General features: G+C 35.9%; 1 protein-coding gene across 1 annotated transcript in view; it reads left to right on the top strand.

Annotated features, from left to right (window-relative positions):
* Positions 1-10,969: 10,969 nt before the first annotated feature.
* LOC117325655 (diphosphoinositol polyphosphate phosphohydrolase 2-like) overlaps positions 10,970-18,210 on the top strand; it is a 35,266-nt gene continuing 28,025 nt past the window's right edge. The window contains exons 1-2 of the mRNA XM_033882051.1: positions 10,970-11,212; positions 17,127-17,282. Coding sequence (XP_033737942.1) covers positions 11,114-11,212; positions 17,127-17,282 — 255 coding nt within the window. The 5' untranslated portion in view covers positions 10,970-11,113. The remainder of the gene's footprint in view (positions 11,213-17,126; positions 17,283-18,210) is intronic.

The raw sequence follows: 18,210 nt of genomic DNA, 5'->3' as shown, positions 1-18,210 counted from the left end.
TAATGGGGCTGTCAACATAATCATACATCAACAAATGAAGCTATTAGCAAATGGAACGAACATTATTTTGATGTTTGATCAAATAAACCTCTGGGCCGCTTGTTGGATATACTGTACACTGGCTGTCATTACATACGTGTAGTGGGTTATTGGATACACTGGTATTTCACCCATATTTAGTGGGTACTTGATGCTCTGTATAATGTAATGAAGACAGGAAAAGACTTGTTCAAGACATCAGGAGCTGTTGAGGAACTTTAAAATATAATTTATAGTTTAATTGTGATATACCAGGTAATTGTATAAGCCATTAAGTTATTTAATTTAAATACTATTTAATGCATTACAAGGTATGCTAAAGTATCTAACATCCCCACGTCATGCTGAAGCAGTGGAGGTTGAAAATCAACAGAATGGAGTATTTGGTTTCAATATTGCTGGATGTTTTGTTTTATAATAGATTTCCACTAATCATGACACTTTGGTCATGAACTGTCCTTTCCCATGGCTCATATTCTAATGTTAATGATTCATTGACCTTGGATGTTTTGCTTTATTATAGATCAAATGGATAATTATCTATACGTTGGTTGTATATACAACATACTAAACGACTGCAACATCCAACAAAACAGTCCATTGTTAACTCTAATACAATCAAATGGCCAGAACCCTAAAACAAACAATTATTAGGTTTTGATACCTGTAAAACAGAATGCATTGTCATTGGTTAACTTACACAGGTGTAGTGGGTTATTGGATACACTGTCATTACACACATGTAGTGGGTTATTAGCTCACCTGGACGAAGGACCAAGGTGAGCTTATGCCATACTGTGGCGCCCGTTGTCCGTCTGTCGGCTGTCGGTCAACAATCGACTTCTTCATAACCGCTCAACAGAATTTGACCAAATTTGGTCAGAAGCATCCTTATTGGGTAGGGATCCAAAATTGTACAAATGGTGGGGCTGACCCCCTGTGGGCCTGTGAGGTGGGGCCAAAAGGGGTCAATTTGGCTAAGTTGATATAAACAACTTCTTCTCTGAAACTAACCAATGGATATCGCTCATATTTGACTGGTAGCATCCTTATAGAGTAGGGATCCATAATTGTACTAATGGTGGGGCTGACCCCCTGGGGGCATGAGAGGCAGGGCTAAAAGTGGTCAATTTGGCTAAATTGATATAAACGACTTCTTCTCTGAATCTAAGCAATGGATATCGCTCATATTTGACTGGTAGCATCCTTTTGGGGTAGGGATCCAAAATGGTACAAATGGTTGGGCTGATCCCCTGAGGGCTTTAGGGGCCCAAAAGGGGTCCATTTTGTTAAGTTGATACTTTAACAACTTCTTCTCTGAAATTTACCAATGGATATCGCTCATATTTGACTGGTAGCATCCTTATAGTGTAGGGATCCAAAATTGTACAAATGGTGGGGCTGACCCCCTGAGGGCTTTAGGGGCCCAAAAGGGGTCCATTTGGCAATATTGATATTAATGACTTCTTTTCTGGAACTAAGCAATGTATGACATTGATTTTTCTGTGGTAATATCCCAAGTATGCTGGGATTCAAATTTTTACAAATAATGGGGCTGTCAACATAATCATACATCAACAAATAAAGCTATTAGCAAATGGAACGAACATTATTTTGATGTTTGATCAAATAAACCAGGTGAGTGATACAGGCCCTCTGGGCCTCTTGTTGGATATACTGTACACTGTCATTACATACGTGTAGTGGGTTATTGGATACACTGGTATTTCACCCATATTTAGTGGGTACTAGATGCTCTGTATAATGTAATGAAGACAGGAAAAGACTTGTTCAAGACATCAGGACGTGTTGAGGAACTTTAACAAATAATTTATAGTTTAATTGTGATATACCAGGTAATTGTATAAGCCATTAAGTTATTTAATTTAAATACTATTTAATGCGTTACAAGGTATGCTAAAGTATCTAACATCCCCACGTCATGCTGAAGCAGTGGAGGTTGAAAATCAACAGAATGGAGTATTTGGTTTCAATATTGCTGGATGTTTTGTTTTATAATAGATTTCCACTAATCATGACACTTTGGTCATGAACTGTCCTTTCCCATGGCTCATATTCTAATGTTAATGATTCATTGACCTTGGATGTTTTGCTTTATTATAGATCAAATAGATAATTATCTATACGTTGGTTGTATATACAACAAACTAAACGACTGCAACATCCAACAAAACAGTCCATTGTTAACTCTAATACAATCAAATGGCCAGAACCCTAAAACAAACAATTATTAGGTTTTGATACCTGTAAAACAGAATGCATTGTCATTGGTTAACTTACACGGGTGGTTAAAGTACCTGTTGGTACAGGTTAACTTACACAGGTGGTTGATGTACCTGTTGGTACAGATTAACTTACACAGGTAGTTGGTGTACCTGTTTGTACAGGTTAACTTACACAGGTGGTTGGTGTACCTGTTTGTACAGGTTAACTTACACAGGTGGTTGGTGTACCTGTTTGTACAGGTTAACTTACACAGGTAGTTGGTGTACCTGTTGGTACAGGTTAACTTACACATGTGGTTGATGTACCTGTTGGTACAGGTTAACTTACACAGGTGGTTGGTGTACATGTTGGTACAGGTTAACTTACACAGGTGGTTAAAGTACCTGTTGGTACAGATTAACTTACACAGGTAGTTGGTGTACCTGTTTGTACAGGTTAACTTACACAGGTGGTTGGTGTACCTGTTTGTACAGGTTAACTTACACAGGTGGTTGGTGTACCTGTTTGTACAGGTTAACTTACACAGGTAGTTGGTGTACCTGTTGGTACAGGTTAACTTACACATGTGGTTGATGTACCTGTTGGTACAGGTTAACTTACACAGGTGGTTGGTGTACATGTTGGTACAGGTTAACTTACACAGGTAGTTGGTGTACCTGTTGGTACAGGTTAACTTACACAGGTAGTTGGTGTACCTGTTGGTACAGGTTAACTTACACATGTGTTTGTTGTACATGTTGGTACAGGTTAACTTACACAGGTGATTGATGTACCTGTTGGTACAGGTTAACTTAAATAGGTAGTTGATGTACATGTTGGTACAGGTTAACTTACACATGTAGTTGGTGTACCTGTTTGTACAGGTTAACTTACACAGGTGGTTGGTGTACATGTTGATACAGGTTAACTTACACAGGTAGTTGGTGTACCTGTTGGTACAGGTTAACTTACACAGGTAGTTGGTGTACCTGTTGGTACAGGTTAACTTACACATGTGTTTGGTGTACATGTTGGTACAGGTTAACTTACACAGGTGATTGATGTACATGTTGGTACAGGTTAACTTACACAGGTGGTTGGTGTACCTGATTGTACAGGTTAACTTACACAGGTAGTTGATGTACCTGTTGGTACAGGTTAACTTACACAGGTAGTTGATGTACCTGTTGGTACAGGTTAACTTACACAGGTAGTTGATGTACCTGTTGGTACAGGTTAACTTACACAGGTAGGTTGATGTACCTGTTGGTACAGGTTAGCTTACACAGGTATTTGATGTACCTGTTGGTACAGGTTAACTTACACAGGTAGTTGATGTACCTGTTGGTACAGGTTAACTTACACAGCTGGTTGGTGTACCTGTTTGTACAGGTTAACTTACACAGGTGGTTGATGTACCTGTTGGTACAGGTTAACTTACACATGTGGTTGGTGTACCTGTTGGTACAGGTTAACTTACACATGTGGTTGGTGTACCTGTTGGTACAGGTTAACTTACACAGGTAGTTGGTGTACCTGTTGGTACAGGCTAACTTACACATGTGGTTGGTGTACATGTTGGTAGAGGTCACTCAGTAAATACTATGTTTGATATGTACCTTAAATTAGTATAAATAGTTAATAAGAAGTAATAGTGAGATTGTTATAAATACTGATCTAGTATGAATAATTTAGTCAAGTAGTGGTTAATCTTACAGACATGTATTGCTGTGTATAATTATCATGGTGGGGTACAGTCTGGCGAGGTTATGTTGACACAGGAAGGTGTTCTATTTTGACTGCTGTAGAAATATGTCAAACAATTGTGATGTATAGCAAGCAATAATGACTTTGTATATAGACAAAACAATATGATATTGTGTTGTTGATATTCGATAGCACAAAGTAACCATCCCAATACAGGATATTCCCCAAATGGTTGTAGTAATGGAGCAAACTTTCATAACTGACATTCTCAAATAGAATAAATTAACAACAAAACTAATGGTCAGTTATAGTTAACTTCATCACTAAAGGTCAGTTATAGTTAACTTCATCACTAATGGTCAGTTATAGTTAACTTCATCACTAATGGTCAGATATAATTAACTTCATCACTAATGATCAGTTATAGTTAACTTCATCACTAATGGTCAGTTATAGTTAACTGCATCACTAATGGTCAGTTATAGTTAACTTCATCACTAATGGTCAGATATAATTAACTTCATCACTAATGGTCAGTTACAGTTTACTTCATCACTAATGGTTAGTTATAGTTTACTTCATCACTAATGGTCAGTTATAGTTAACTTCATCACTAATGGTCAGTTATAGTTTACTTCATCACTAATGGTCAGTTACAGTTTACTTCATCACTAATAGTTAGTTATAGTTTACTTCATCACTAATGGTCAGTTATAGTTTACTTCATCACTAATGGTCAGTTATAGTTTACTTCATCACTAATGGTCAGTTATAGTTTACTTCATCACTAATGGTAAGATTAAACAACTTCATCACTAATGGTCAGTTATAGTTAACTTCATCACTAATGGTCAGTTATAGTTAACTTCATCACTAATGGTCAGATATAATTAACTTCATCACTAATGGTCAGTTATAGTTAACTTCATGACTAATGGTCAGTTATAGTTTACTTCATCACTAATGGTCAGTTATAGTTAACTTCATCACTAATGGTCAGATATAATTAACGTCATCACTAATGGTCGGATATAATTAACTTCATCACTAATGGTCAGTTATAGTTAACTTATAACTAATAGTCAGTTATAGTTAGCTTCATCACTAATTGTCAGATATAGTTAACTTATAACTAATAGTCAGTTATAGTTAGCTTCATCACTAATTGTCAGATATAGTTAACTTATAACTAATAGTCAGTTATAGTTAGCTTCATCACTAATTGTCAGTTATAGTTAACTTATAACTAATAGTCAGTTATGGTTAGCTTCATCACTAATTGTCAGATATAGTTAACTTATAACTAATAGTCAGTTATAGTTAGCTTCATCACTAATTGTCAGATATAGTTAACTTATAACTAATAGTCAGTTATGGTTAGCTTCATCACTAATGGTCAGTTATAGTTAACTTATAACTAATAGTCAGTTATGGTTAGCTTATAACTAATAGTCAGTTATAGTTAGCTTATAACTAATAGTCAGTTATAGTTAACTTATAACTAATAGTCAGTTATAGTTAACTTATAACTAATAGTCAGTTATAGTTAGCTTATAACTAATAGTCAGTTATACTTAACTTCATCACTGTTTGTTAGTGTGGTTACCTTCATCACTAATGGTCAGTTGTAACAAGCTTCATCACTTGTGGTCTGTTCTAGTTAGCTTCGTCACTTATTGTCAGATATAGTTAACTGAATCACTAATTGTCAGATATAGTTAACTGAATCACTAATTGTTAGTTGTAGATTATTCCATCACTAGTGTTTTGTTGTGACAAGATTCATCATTAAATGACAGTTGTGGTTAACTTCATCACTAGTGGTCAGTTGTAGTTAACTACATCACTAACGGTCAGTTGCAGTTAAATACATCACTAATGGTCAGTTGTAGTTAACTACATCACTAATGGTCATTTGCAGTTAACTTCATCGCTAGTGGTCAGTTGTAGTTAACTACATCACTAATGGTCAGTTGTAGTTAAATACATCACTAATGGTCAGTTGCAGTTAACTTCATCGCTAGTGGTCAGTTGTAGTTAACTACATCACTAATGGTCAGTTGTAGTTAACTACATCACTAATGGTCAGATATAGTTACTTTCATCACTAATGGTTAGTCGTAGTTCAGTTCAACAATAATGGTCAGTTGAAGTTAAGCATATCACTGTGGTCAGTTATAGTTAACTTCATCACTATGGTCAGATAAAGTGACTTTCATCACTAATGTTCGTAGTAGTTAATCTTATCACTGGTGGTCATCTGTAGTTAACTTCATCACCGTAATGTACTTGTAAGTTTTGGTTTACTGCATCACTACAACAACCTTCGTCACAAGTCATCAGTTGTAACAAGCTTCATCACTAATGGTCAGCTGTAGTTACTTAATCACTAATGGTCAGCTGTAGTTACTTAATCACTAATGGTCAGTTGTATTTACTTAATCACTAATGGTCAGCTGTAGTTACTTAATCACTAATGGTCAGCTGTAGTTACTTAATCACTAATGGTCAGTTTAGTTACTTAATCACTAATGGTCAGCTGTAGTTAACGTCATCATAACGGTCATTGTTGTTAAGACCGTAATGTTCAGTTGTAGCAAATGTCAAAACTATTGTGTAAGATAGCTTACGGTCAGTTGTAGCATAATGTATTAATTATTGTCATCAGTTATACCTAACTTTATATTACGGCCATGGTTCTATTGTGAAGCCGAATGCTTCAGTAACTGCAGTAAGTATTAATCAAACTAAAACAGATTGTATCTGGAACAGTGACACTGACCACTCCCGATAGCGCGACCGACCAGATCGATAACCGTCTGACGAATACGTAAATCAATCGTGACTTGGTGTGATAAAAATCGCCAAAAGAACCACAAAAACTGGCACAAACGCCAAAGTTAATTAATGATTAATCCAATTATAAAGGGATGAAATTTCGATTAACCGAACACATCGGAGTGACGAATACTACAAAAAGGTAGTTACATTTCGTCAGAACATGTGAAATATCCATTACGGAAACCCGTCAAAGTGAAACAACGAGAAGGCCTAAACTACAAGTATAAGCGAAGAATCAAAATGACGCGATTTTTTTTACTCCTCTATGGTGTTTTTTGCTATTTTTTTCACTGACGGGCTTTCATTATTGTTGTTTGTCGCTTGGGGTCTTTTCGATGACGTAAAGTTATAGGACCCATCAGCCCTTTTTTACTGCGGTCATTGACTGAATTTTATACGAATCCATGGGTCCACATGAGTTGCCTCATATGATCAAACTACAGAACCCGGTATCATCTATGGGGGGGGGGGGGGGGGGGGGGGGGGGGGGTGGCGAGGGAAAACTAATCTCGTCATACAGCACGCAGACCTTATTTTTGAATCACAGTTATGATTCATTACATGCAGTACTGCAAGAATAACCACTGACTTAAATGTTCATCGTGTGCTGCAGATCATCCGGTGTCTTGTTTGTATGTAATCAATTTGATAATATGCGAGTGTTTTTTTTATATACAAATCTGAACGGAAAGTTTTTTCCGGGTTGCGTAAACGCGTTACAACTATATCCTATATCCTAAGACTAGCGATGGCGGTAGAGACGATCCGAAGGGATATGACAAATGCATTGTCCAATCAGAATGAACAAAGCAAAAAAATCCACGAAAATATGAATGCGCTCATTCCGGCAATCTAATTAAAATCTAGATGGTCATTTTCACTACGTTACATGAACATCTAACGACATCGCATAAGGGGTCACGATCGGATGACCTTTGAGATATATGTATTTCACTCTCTGGGCCAATTTTCAATTTGTCGATGTCATCGAAGCAAGTCATTTCGTCACAGCATGCATCTGAAGCAAACCATCTCGGCACAGCATATATTAGTATGTAGCTTTATGCTCTCTGGGACGAAATGACTTGAAACATATTGACAGATTATGCAAGCTATGCACTCTAGTCATGCTAATTCGGACACAAAAAATTCACTTCCAAGATTCTGGAAGTAGCCATTTGATTGGCTAATCCAAAAGGTCGTCCCGACGTGACCCCTAATGGGATGTTGTTAGATGTTCATGTAACGTAGTGAGAATGACCATCTAGATTTTAATTAGATTGCTCATTCCGGGTAAATAGCACTTTCGACTATTAACCTGCTGGTAAATAGCATTTTTAGAGGATGTGTTTCAAATAGCATTTCTATTGTCTACCTTTTATATAGTGTAAAATAAGGAAAGGTATAATAATCACACCAACTATAGTACACTGTATACAGTTATTGTATGGGTGTGAGGGAAATGGCACTTTTTTTGTCCCCCGAGACATTAACTATTTCCCGAGGCGAAGCCGAGGGAAATAGTTAGTGTCAAGGGGGACAATAAAAGTGCTATTTCCAGAAATACCCATACAATAACTGTTTTATTATACCCATATTTGAATTATTTCATTTTGTTCAAGACTAGTTATAAATTCAAAATCAACAAAAAAGCAAAAAAAAAAAAAAAAAAAAGCATTGTGTGTTAGCGTTGTCGTTGTCTTTCAGAAACAGTCCTCTAAAACTCTTCTCATCCAGATTATATAGGGCGAACTTGATTCTGACGTGCCGGTGCGCCGGTGGCAAAGCGGCAAGGGGGCAAAATTACTTGATTGTGTCCCGAATATGCGCGCGCAATTTCGGCACGTGCCGATCGGCGAAAATTCCTGCCGGATTGAAAGCACCGGCACACCGGCAAACAAGATGGCGTTGTGTTTAACCGAAAGATTAGATTAAGTGAGAATTTCAACTTGTTTTGAGCCTGTCATGCCATTTTAGTCATACATATACTGCAAAATACATTGTAAGTTGATTTTGAATATTCTGCAGCGTTCGATGTTTACAATGCTTCTGAAATATGTCTATTCATATATGAATACAAAATGTATATAAAATAAATAAAAATAAATATGTTTTGGTCTATGTCGGCCATCATGCAACTGTGCCTCTTTGCATGAATGTACGTGCCGACGGCAAGCTCAAAACTGGCAAACGGCACCAACGGCAAGCCAGAATCAAGTTCGCCCATAATCTTATAGATGGTGTTCCTGTAGCATTCACTCGAACGATTTTAGTAAACGCTTACGTTTCTTGGAATTTATCCTTATACAAGAGATGGCGGTAGAGATGATCCGAAGGGATATGACAAATGCATTGTCCAATCAGAATGAACAAAGCAAAAAAATCCGCGAAAATATGAATGCGTTCATTCCGGGTAAATAGCAATTTCGACTATTAACCTGGTAAATAACATTTTTGGAGGATGTGTTTCAAATAGCATTTCTATTGTCTACCTTTTATATAGTGTAAAAATAAGGAAAGGTATAATAATCACACCAACTATAGTCACACCAACTAACGTCACACCAACTATAGTCACACCAACTAACGTCACACCAACTATCGTCACACCAACTAACGTCACACCAACTATCGTCACACCAACTATAGTCACACCAACTATCGTCACACCAACTATAGTCACACTATAGTCACAACAACTATCGTCACAACAACTATAGTCACACCAACTATAGTCACACTATAGTCACACCAACTATAGTCACACCAACTATAGTCACACTATAGTCACACCAACTTTAGTCACACCAACTATAGTCACACTTTAGTCACACCAACTATAGTCAGTGTTCTGTCAGTGGGAGGCAGTAGCCCTCTATTACCAATATTTTGTGTAGTTTTGGAAAACAGTTCCCGGTCCTAAAACGTGTCGTATTCTATATTTGACACGATATATGACGTCACGTGGTATACGTATCATCGTGACCCGGTGCGCCAAGGAGCGAGAGCGTTAATGAATTTGGTTGAGTCAGGGATGGTCCCTATTAGTTGCCATCCCTAACCACAGACGTTAACTCAATGATAATGTGTTTTTATTTTATTTTGGATGACATTTAGTTTTCGACAGTTGAACTAATCAGAGACGTCTCTGAACTGATCGACCATTTTTGGAAGAAATATTACTAGGATTCAAGAACAAATAGTTCTACCCCGATTTTTTATGACTTTTTAAAAAGTTTTTTTTATCAAAAAATCACACGGTGCATGGTCGAGTATATATTTTACATTATGTAAGTCAACTATTAAAAATGAAATATCCAGAATAAAAACCATTTCCATCGAGTTCCCGACTATCGTTATATCGCGTCTAACGTTAATGGGTTTTTCTTCATGGATCATATGGACAGTTCTTGCACAAGGCTCCCTTTTTTAAAGTCACATCCAACGGACTGAGTGTTATTGGTAAGAATTGTATGTGCTAGTGCCACTCGTATTTTTTTGTCCATTCTTAAAACCATTCTGTAGCTTTCATAAAGATAAAACTTATCTGAACTACATGATGACCTCATTTTGCTTCTATAAATACCGTTCTGTAACGGTTTTAACTGTTCTCTTTCAGATGATTTATAAACACTTGGTGTTTTCGTGGTATATTTGCTGATTGGATCACGGACATTAATCAGATGCAACAATGCCATAGATTTAAGTTCGTGGTGATAGGGACAAAGGGTTCATAGACAGAAGACAATTTAAAGGCTAGAAGTGGGGAAGGGGAGGTAACTCGGCTGAACGGTAAGGAAGTGTGGGGTTTTTAGTCAGTGCCCGATTTGCTGGATTGGGTTTCTCAATGGTGTGGATTGGGGGGGGGGGGGGGGGGGGGGGGGGGGGGTTAAGCCTAATATTATCATTGTATGAGATTTTGACCTCAAAGACTCTCTCTATTTAGAGATCTTTTTATTGTTTTCTGTTATAATTTCATTCTTTTCATTATAATGTATACCTTGGTGACAGGTCTACAGTACCTACAGTATAGGATTGGAACACAATGTCATGTCTTCCAAATAATCAAAAGCCAGCCTCCCTGTTGCGGCAGCGTTTAACGACAATCGCTTGCCAGTACGGGCTGCCGTATGTCGTAACTTGACAGCATGGTGGATTGTGGGATACGTTTTCCCATTCATCGCGGCAGGGGAATCACAAGTCAGTCGACTATGCTGTCGGACGTAAACTAACGTGTTATTGAGCTCTATAAGCCATTATTTGGTGCATATGTGAATTCAGTGGGATTTTAAAAGACGAAATGGTCAAAGAGAAACCGAATTCAATACGTACTTACGACAAAGAAGGATTTCGGCGGAGGGCTGCATGTCTGTGTTTCAAAGATGATGCCGAAAAAGAGGTGATGGTGCTGTTAGATTGTTTTAGACGTTAGATGTTTAACAGATGTGTTGGTACAAATTAAGTATTTGTTACAGCTTTCAAACTATAGACACATTATTACAACATGTCGTGTTAACATTGCCAGATTGCTATTGTCATCATCAGATCATTGTGTGTCGTTACCTCATTTTTGCGTCATGTCTGCGATGTTTTTGGTCTTCAGGGCTTAGTGTTTTTGCCCATTACATTTTTACAAATGTTTCTCCGAATTGCTAAAAATAACATTAATTAAAATATTATCGTATTTTTTCAATGCCATGGTATCCGATCATTTTTTGGAAATTTATTATTATTTACAAGCCAAAAAAATAAATGAAACCGTGATACAGTGGTGTGCTAATTAATATAATCAGTAGTCTGCCTTGTGTTTTCTAAACTCAAATGATAAGGGTCATTCCTCCTGCATTTGACAAACGTTTGGATGTATCAAAAACATGCAGCATTTACAATTTTTGTTTTATCTTGAAAGACAGCATACAGATATTGAAATCAATTTTAATCAGAAAAAAATTTACATGATTGCGAACTATTGGTATATATTGTATTATTCTAAATTTAGCATGACTGTTGACTGGGAAACTTTCAACTGATTTCATTGTGGCATTGGTGTTGCATTGGTATCAATTTTTAACATTTGATTAAATGTGTCATTTTAAAATTTGTTATAGATCTCTATGTGTAAGTCAGGTACCAAATATTTTAAAGCATAAATCTGTGAGGGTCCCATGAATTTTTGCTGCATAGCATTTTATATATACTGCAGCAAATATATTTTATTGAAAAGAAAAATGATTAAACAATTAGGTAAAAGACAGTTTACACCATGGTTACTATAGTAAGATACCAATTAATACTGTCTGTAGGGTATGGTGTCAACATAGGCACTATAAGGACACTGTCTACAAAATACTGCATTGAAGAAGGTAAGATATAGGCACCTGTGTCTACAAAATACTGCATTGAAGAAGGTAAGATATAGGCACCTGAACCACAATATACGCACCAAGTACTGTCTAAAGGGCAAAGTGAATGTAAGTAAGCCACCACGTGCTTCACTTATGATCAAATTTTGTGTTTACAGCAGACTAGGTCATCCCCACAAACCAGCCAGTACACAACCAATCACTGTCCTCGGCTGTTAGGTCGTGTCTAAATTTAGCATCACATTCTACTATATGTGTAAACAAATACCTATATATACTGTGGCCCATGTTGGAAAACGAATTTTACCATGTCCAGTAATACACTACGTCTTGTAATTTGTTGGATCAAGTTTACAAACTTTCCAATTTATAAAAACAAGCAGGATGTCCAGGAATTTCATAGTGAAGGGTAGAAAAACATGCCTTTTCCAATATGATTCTGATAAAACTTAATATAATGGTCAAGTGTCAGAATACTTTTTACGAACAAGTTCATGTTTCAGGGTGCCAATCAAGGTTAAGGTCAAGGTCACTGTTACTATTTTAAATGGATTTTTTTTTTGTCTGTGCATAAGTGACTTTTATTGAATTTTGTATGGTCAAGTATATGAAAATACCTAGATAAAGATCATATTTCAGGGAGCAAAGGTCAAGGACAAGGTCACAGTTGCAATTCATTTATAGAGAATCCTTGTCAGCACTTAATTATGATAGTAAATATTTGTTTTTGTTTGTTTTTGTTATTCCAGAAGCTGCTTCATTTTTAGATGGATTTTGATCAATCTTTAAATATATTGGTCAAGTATGAGACTGAGTTTATGTTCCATGGTGCCAATGTCAGGGACATAACCACTGTTTCTAGATCTTGAAAGAAAATATTGTGCATGCCTCAGACGACTTCATTTTTTAAACCGATATATGATGAGATTCACCTTGAATTAGTTGGCCTTGAGGCTTTGCAAGATATTTCATCAGGAATAATTGGCACACAAAGGTTTTCATTGTAATGGAATCAAAGCTGTTCTGGAACATATATATGTATATGGTACATAAAAGATTTACAAACATTTAACGAGCAGAAGGAACTATATTTCTAATGGGACATGTCAACAACAAAAAAGAACTGTAGAATATTAATTCTATCATAATCATTTCTGAACTGTCTGCAGTTGTATACTATTATGTATTATTAGTGCTTTTTTATCAAATATTGTTGTAGAAATTTCAAAACTGTTGGTGTATGATTTAATTGATGTACCAATATTCCAGATCAACATGTTGATTCACTCTTTATGTACATGGTACTTTAAGTACGCTTATCTTATAATTTGTACAACATGTAAATCATAATCTGTCTGAAGTACTTTTAAGAAGTAACTTAACTTGAATGAGCTATATGTGTTATAGACTAATGTGCATATATACCTGTACCTTGTAATTGATTTCTGCATAAGGCTTTACTCGTAATAACAAATACACAGTCGTGTACAGGTAATATAATAGAAAATTAAATAACTCCACGCCATATGTTAGGAATTAATTTATTGATATAAAGTGCCTTAAAGTACATTGTATATCTAGTATTGTTAGATATAATTCTGGTCCTTCTGGTTTCTTTTGCTGAGTCAGCAATATTAATGTCAATGATTATAATACCTACGGCATCAAAAACAATTACCGTACATCATTTCATGGCACAATAATGACATGTTGTATATTGATTAATTCATAATAAAGAATCCAACTGGAACATGTCAAGAACGAAAAGGACATTGGTGTCACCATAGATGAGGATTTAAACTTCAAAACGCACATACAGTTAATTGTCAATAAAGCTAACAGTATAGTTGGACTGATAAGAAAGATCTTTTGTGTATCTGGACGAACTTATGTTCAAAATGCTATTTAAAGCTCTAGTTAGACCCCACCTTGAGTATGCTGCAAGTGTTTGGAACCCATCAAAAGTAAAAGATATAGAACCCATTGAAAATGTGCAAAGAAGGGCAACAAAACTGATCCCTGGATTTAAAAATATATCGTACCCGGAACGGCTACAACGGTTAAATCTCCCAACGCTACAGCACCGTAGGACCAGAGGAGATATGATTAACGTTTATAAGATAGTAAATAACATATACGATAGTAGAATAACAAAAAACTTTTTTCAAATGGACAAGATGAGTAGAACCAGAGGTCACGATAAGAAAATATTCAAAAAGCGATGTCGTCTTGATGGAAGGAAACCTTTTTTCAGTTACCGAGTTATTGATTTATGGAATAGCTTGCCACAAATTGTTGTCAATGCTGATTCTGTCATAAAATTTGAAATAATGTTAGATGATCATTGGAAAAATAAACGTTTTTATTCATGAATGTACAGGAACTAATATTTAAGCCATTAATTACATAGGAAATATTTATAATATACAATGTATTGATATTGATATGGATATAGAGGCTACAAGCCTGCATCCATTATTTATGCTAATAAATGCTAATAAATAATTATAGATATACAAATCTCAATATTTTGGTAGAACTTTTTACTTTCATGTAAGTAATTGAATTGGTTTACACAATATTAATTCTCTCATTCAGTCGGTTTATTTATTTTATCTTGCATGCTGTGATTATACTGTTTTATTTTGTTTGTTCATCTAATCTTAATTTACAAATTAAATGTTTGTCTTGAAAATAGCTCCACAGTACTAGTGCTAATGTTTGCTGTTTCTCTTAGAGTTAATGTTTGCTTTTATAAATGCCTACAAGGCTACAACATACAAATATTTCTTCTTGTGTCTTGTACTCATAGTCTTACTAGTCTTTGGTTATGATGATATCAGAGTGCATGATATACTATGATAAAACAAAGCAAGGTCCAATGGCCTGGGGCCAGTCGATTGGTCAGTTGGTAATGCAAGTAGATATTGGTGACTACACGCCCGATTGGCAAGTGGAAAATTTCTGGTAATTTTTACCATTTCGGTTGATAGAGTAATTGAAGATACTACTAATTCAGCTTTATTGGATCACAATGTTTCACCTTTGGGCAAGTACTTTACAACCCTGCAAACTTGCCCGAAGGACCAGTGATGCTGAAGTCATTTTTACTGTCATGTGTTAATGTTGATGCTGAGAAAATAAGAAAAACCTTCCACTTATTTTCAGGAAGACAATTCAAACAACAAAAATACCAGGTATTCCATTTAATCTAAAGAAACCATTTATAAAACCAATTATAAACACTGGAATTCTAGATCTTTTCTCTTAAAAAATACCAGATTTGGTTTGATATGCAAATTATGCATGTACATATAACAACAAGTAACAATATAACCATGAACATTTGTACCAGTGCTATTTGGTTTAAATAAAAGAACAATTATCAGTGCTGCAGGTGTGAGTTGTGATAAGTCAGCCAGCTGTCCTTATTCCCAGCTCGCCACCTTAGCCTGACTTGTACATGTCAGTTAAACACCTGGATTACCATGACATATTTTAATATTATATTATGTCTGGTCCCCTTAAATGTAGGGTACCGGTACTGTCTGTTACTTACCAGTACTTACTGTACAAATAGATAAGTGATAGTTGCATTTGCAGGGGTCGACATTAACTTTTTTCTGCACTTGTCGGGGGGGGGGGGGGGGGGGGGGGGGGGGGGAATGTCCCTTTGGACAAGTAACATTTATATTCACTTGTCCAAATGGAATTATCACTTGTCCCACTTGAAAATTTTCAATTAAGTTAAATGATGTTTTTCAATGTCTGTGTGTCATGCAGTAAAACGATAACATTGCAATGACAACTATATTACTGAATATTTATTAGTGTTTTGTCCAAGTTACATAATGAAGAAAAAAAAATGCTACTGACTCAGTCTGACTGCCTGTTTTCGATTTACAGAAACTAGACTAGTCTTATAAGAACAGAAATAAACTGACTAAAACATGAACATAATTGTAGAAATGCAATAGTGCATATGCATACATATCTGAAATACTATATTTGCTAAATCTTGCAATAAATAGCGAGCCTGCATCTGTTGCCACTTTAGTCTTAATTAACTTGCAATTTCCTTGTACGCTTTTATTCATATTCCTTTTTTTTCCAATTTGCATATTCAATTCAAAGACACCAATGGGGCTGATTGAATATTTTTGAAAAACACAGAAAGTTTAGTTATCATCTACATAGTGTTCTGAATTAAACTATTTTCGTTATGAACAAGTCACTTCCAATGTACGCTATCCATGTTTTCGTTTCTTTTTTATCATAGGTATAAGGTGAAGTCTTGTGAATGTTGATTTCAGAATATAAATAAACAACATGAAGACAATATTTGTTACTTGTCCCCTTGGACAAGTGTTTTGATACTTTCACTTGTCCGACAGCAATTTAGTGTGGTACCGGACAAGCGGACAAGCCTTAATGTCCACCCCTGATTTGTAATGAACCACATTTATAATTATGTTGTTCAATAGGATATCTTGTAATCAACTAAATTTATGTGTGAAAATAAATACAATAAAATAATTTCAGGATCAGAATTGTTTTTAGTTGTCTTGATTGATGTGATCGGGCATTTTTAATGAAAAAATTAAAATAACGAGATAAACAGCATAGTTTTAATGCTGGTGTTTATAATGTAAAACTGCTGGTGAAATAAATCCACGAACTAATGCGTTTCAGCACGGATAACAAAATTCTATCAGTTTTAATCATTTTTGGTGAAAATAAGGCTGCATTTGGGGGGGGTGGGGGGCAAAAGAATAATGTACGGCTATGCCGAAAAAATTGTATAACAGATGTACAGAGGCATATAATGTGTAATGGTATGATAACTTAAAACGACACAGAAAATACCTAGAGAGAGAGAGAAATAACAATATGATCTGCATCATTAAAAAAAGCTCAATTTTAACCTACATTTTGTGATTTTATTGACAGATCCTTCTTGTGACAAGCAGTAAGGACAGAGAGAAGTGGGTGGTGCCAGGAGGAGGTGTGGAACCCTTAGAGGACCCCAGAAACACAGCAGAGCGTGAAGCTCTCGAGGAGGCAGGGGTCCGGGGCAAATTAGGTAGACACATCGGCATGTTTGAGGTGAATACTTTTGGACAGTCACTCATACTACCTGGAAGATTTTTGCTTATCATTTTTCTTTCCATTGATGTAAAATCCATATTACATGTGGACACATAACTGGGTAAACAGGGTAAGAGAATATTAATCAGTCAGTGGGGGTGAGACAAGAATCTCAACCCTCGGGGTAAGATACTCGGCAATCCTTTCCCCTCAGGTTGAGATTCCCCTGTCTCACATGTACACCCAAGGAAAAAAACATTCTATAAGTCCTGTGCGAGAACTTTCAGAATGATGCTGCAAATTTGGGGATTTTGACATAAATATAAATGAAACATTGTTAGTGGGAATCTGCCCTCTCTCCCCCACCACCTCCAAAAAAATAAAAAATAAACGGCCCTGTGAATGGGAGGTATGTGTACATTATCTCATCAGTTCACATCCAAAGTGTGATGTGTTACAGGTGAATATGGTGCCAAATTCATATTTAATTATAACTAATATCATATGGTCCTGTCATCTCAAAAGTATCTTCAGTCCACATTCCCAATTGACATCAAAGTTGATGGGAGACCACAGCACAAGTGTATTAATGTATGACATTGAGAGTACTTGTGACACCTGCTCCAAGTGCACCTGTCACAGTAGTACAACTAGTGACAATGACAGCCTCTAACATCTAATTTATGGGATGAGTGATAGATCTTCAAGTCTTGACAGTCTTCTGTATGTTTTGGTGTTTTATGAATACACTGTGATGAGGATCATTAGTGATGCCCCAGATAAAGGGATATTGTTAACATTCTGTCATATCAGATATATATGTACTGTTTAATGAATACATAGATTAATTTGTTATACATTCAAATGACATTTTTTTCCATAATTTGGCATAATAATTACAAAATTATGCAATCACTATGACTCCCTCATAGCGTATTCTTTATGG

Source organism: Pecten maximus, chromosome 4 (assembly GCF_902652985.1).
Source record: "Pecten maximus chromosome 4, xPecMax1.1, whole genome shotgun sequence".
Lineage (NCBI taxonomy): Eukaryota > Metazoa > Mollusca > Bivalvia > Pectinida > Pectinidae > Pecten > Pecten maximus.
Note: the sequence above shows the minus strand (reverse complement) of the source record. Positions and strands in the feature narration are given on the sequence as shown.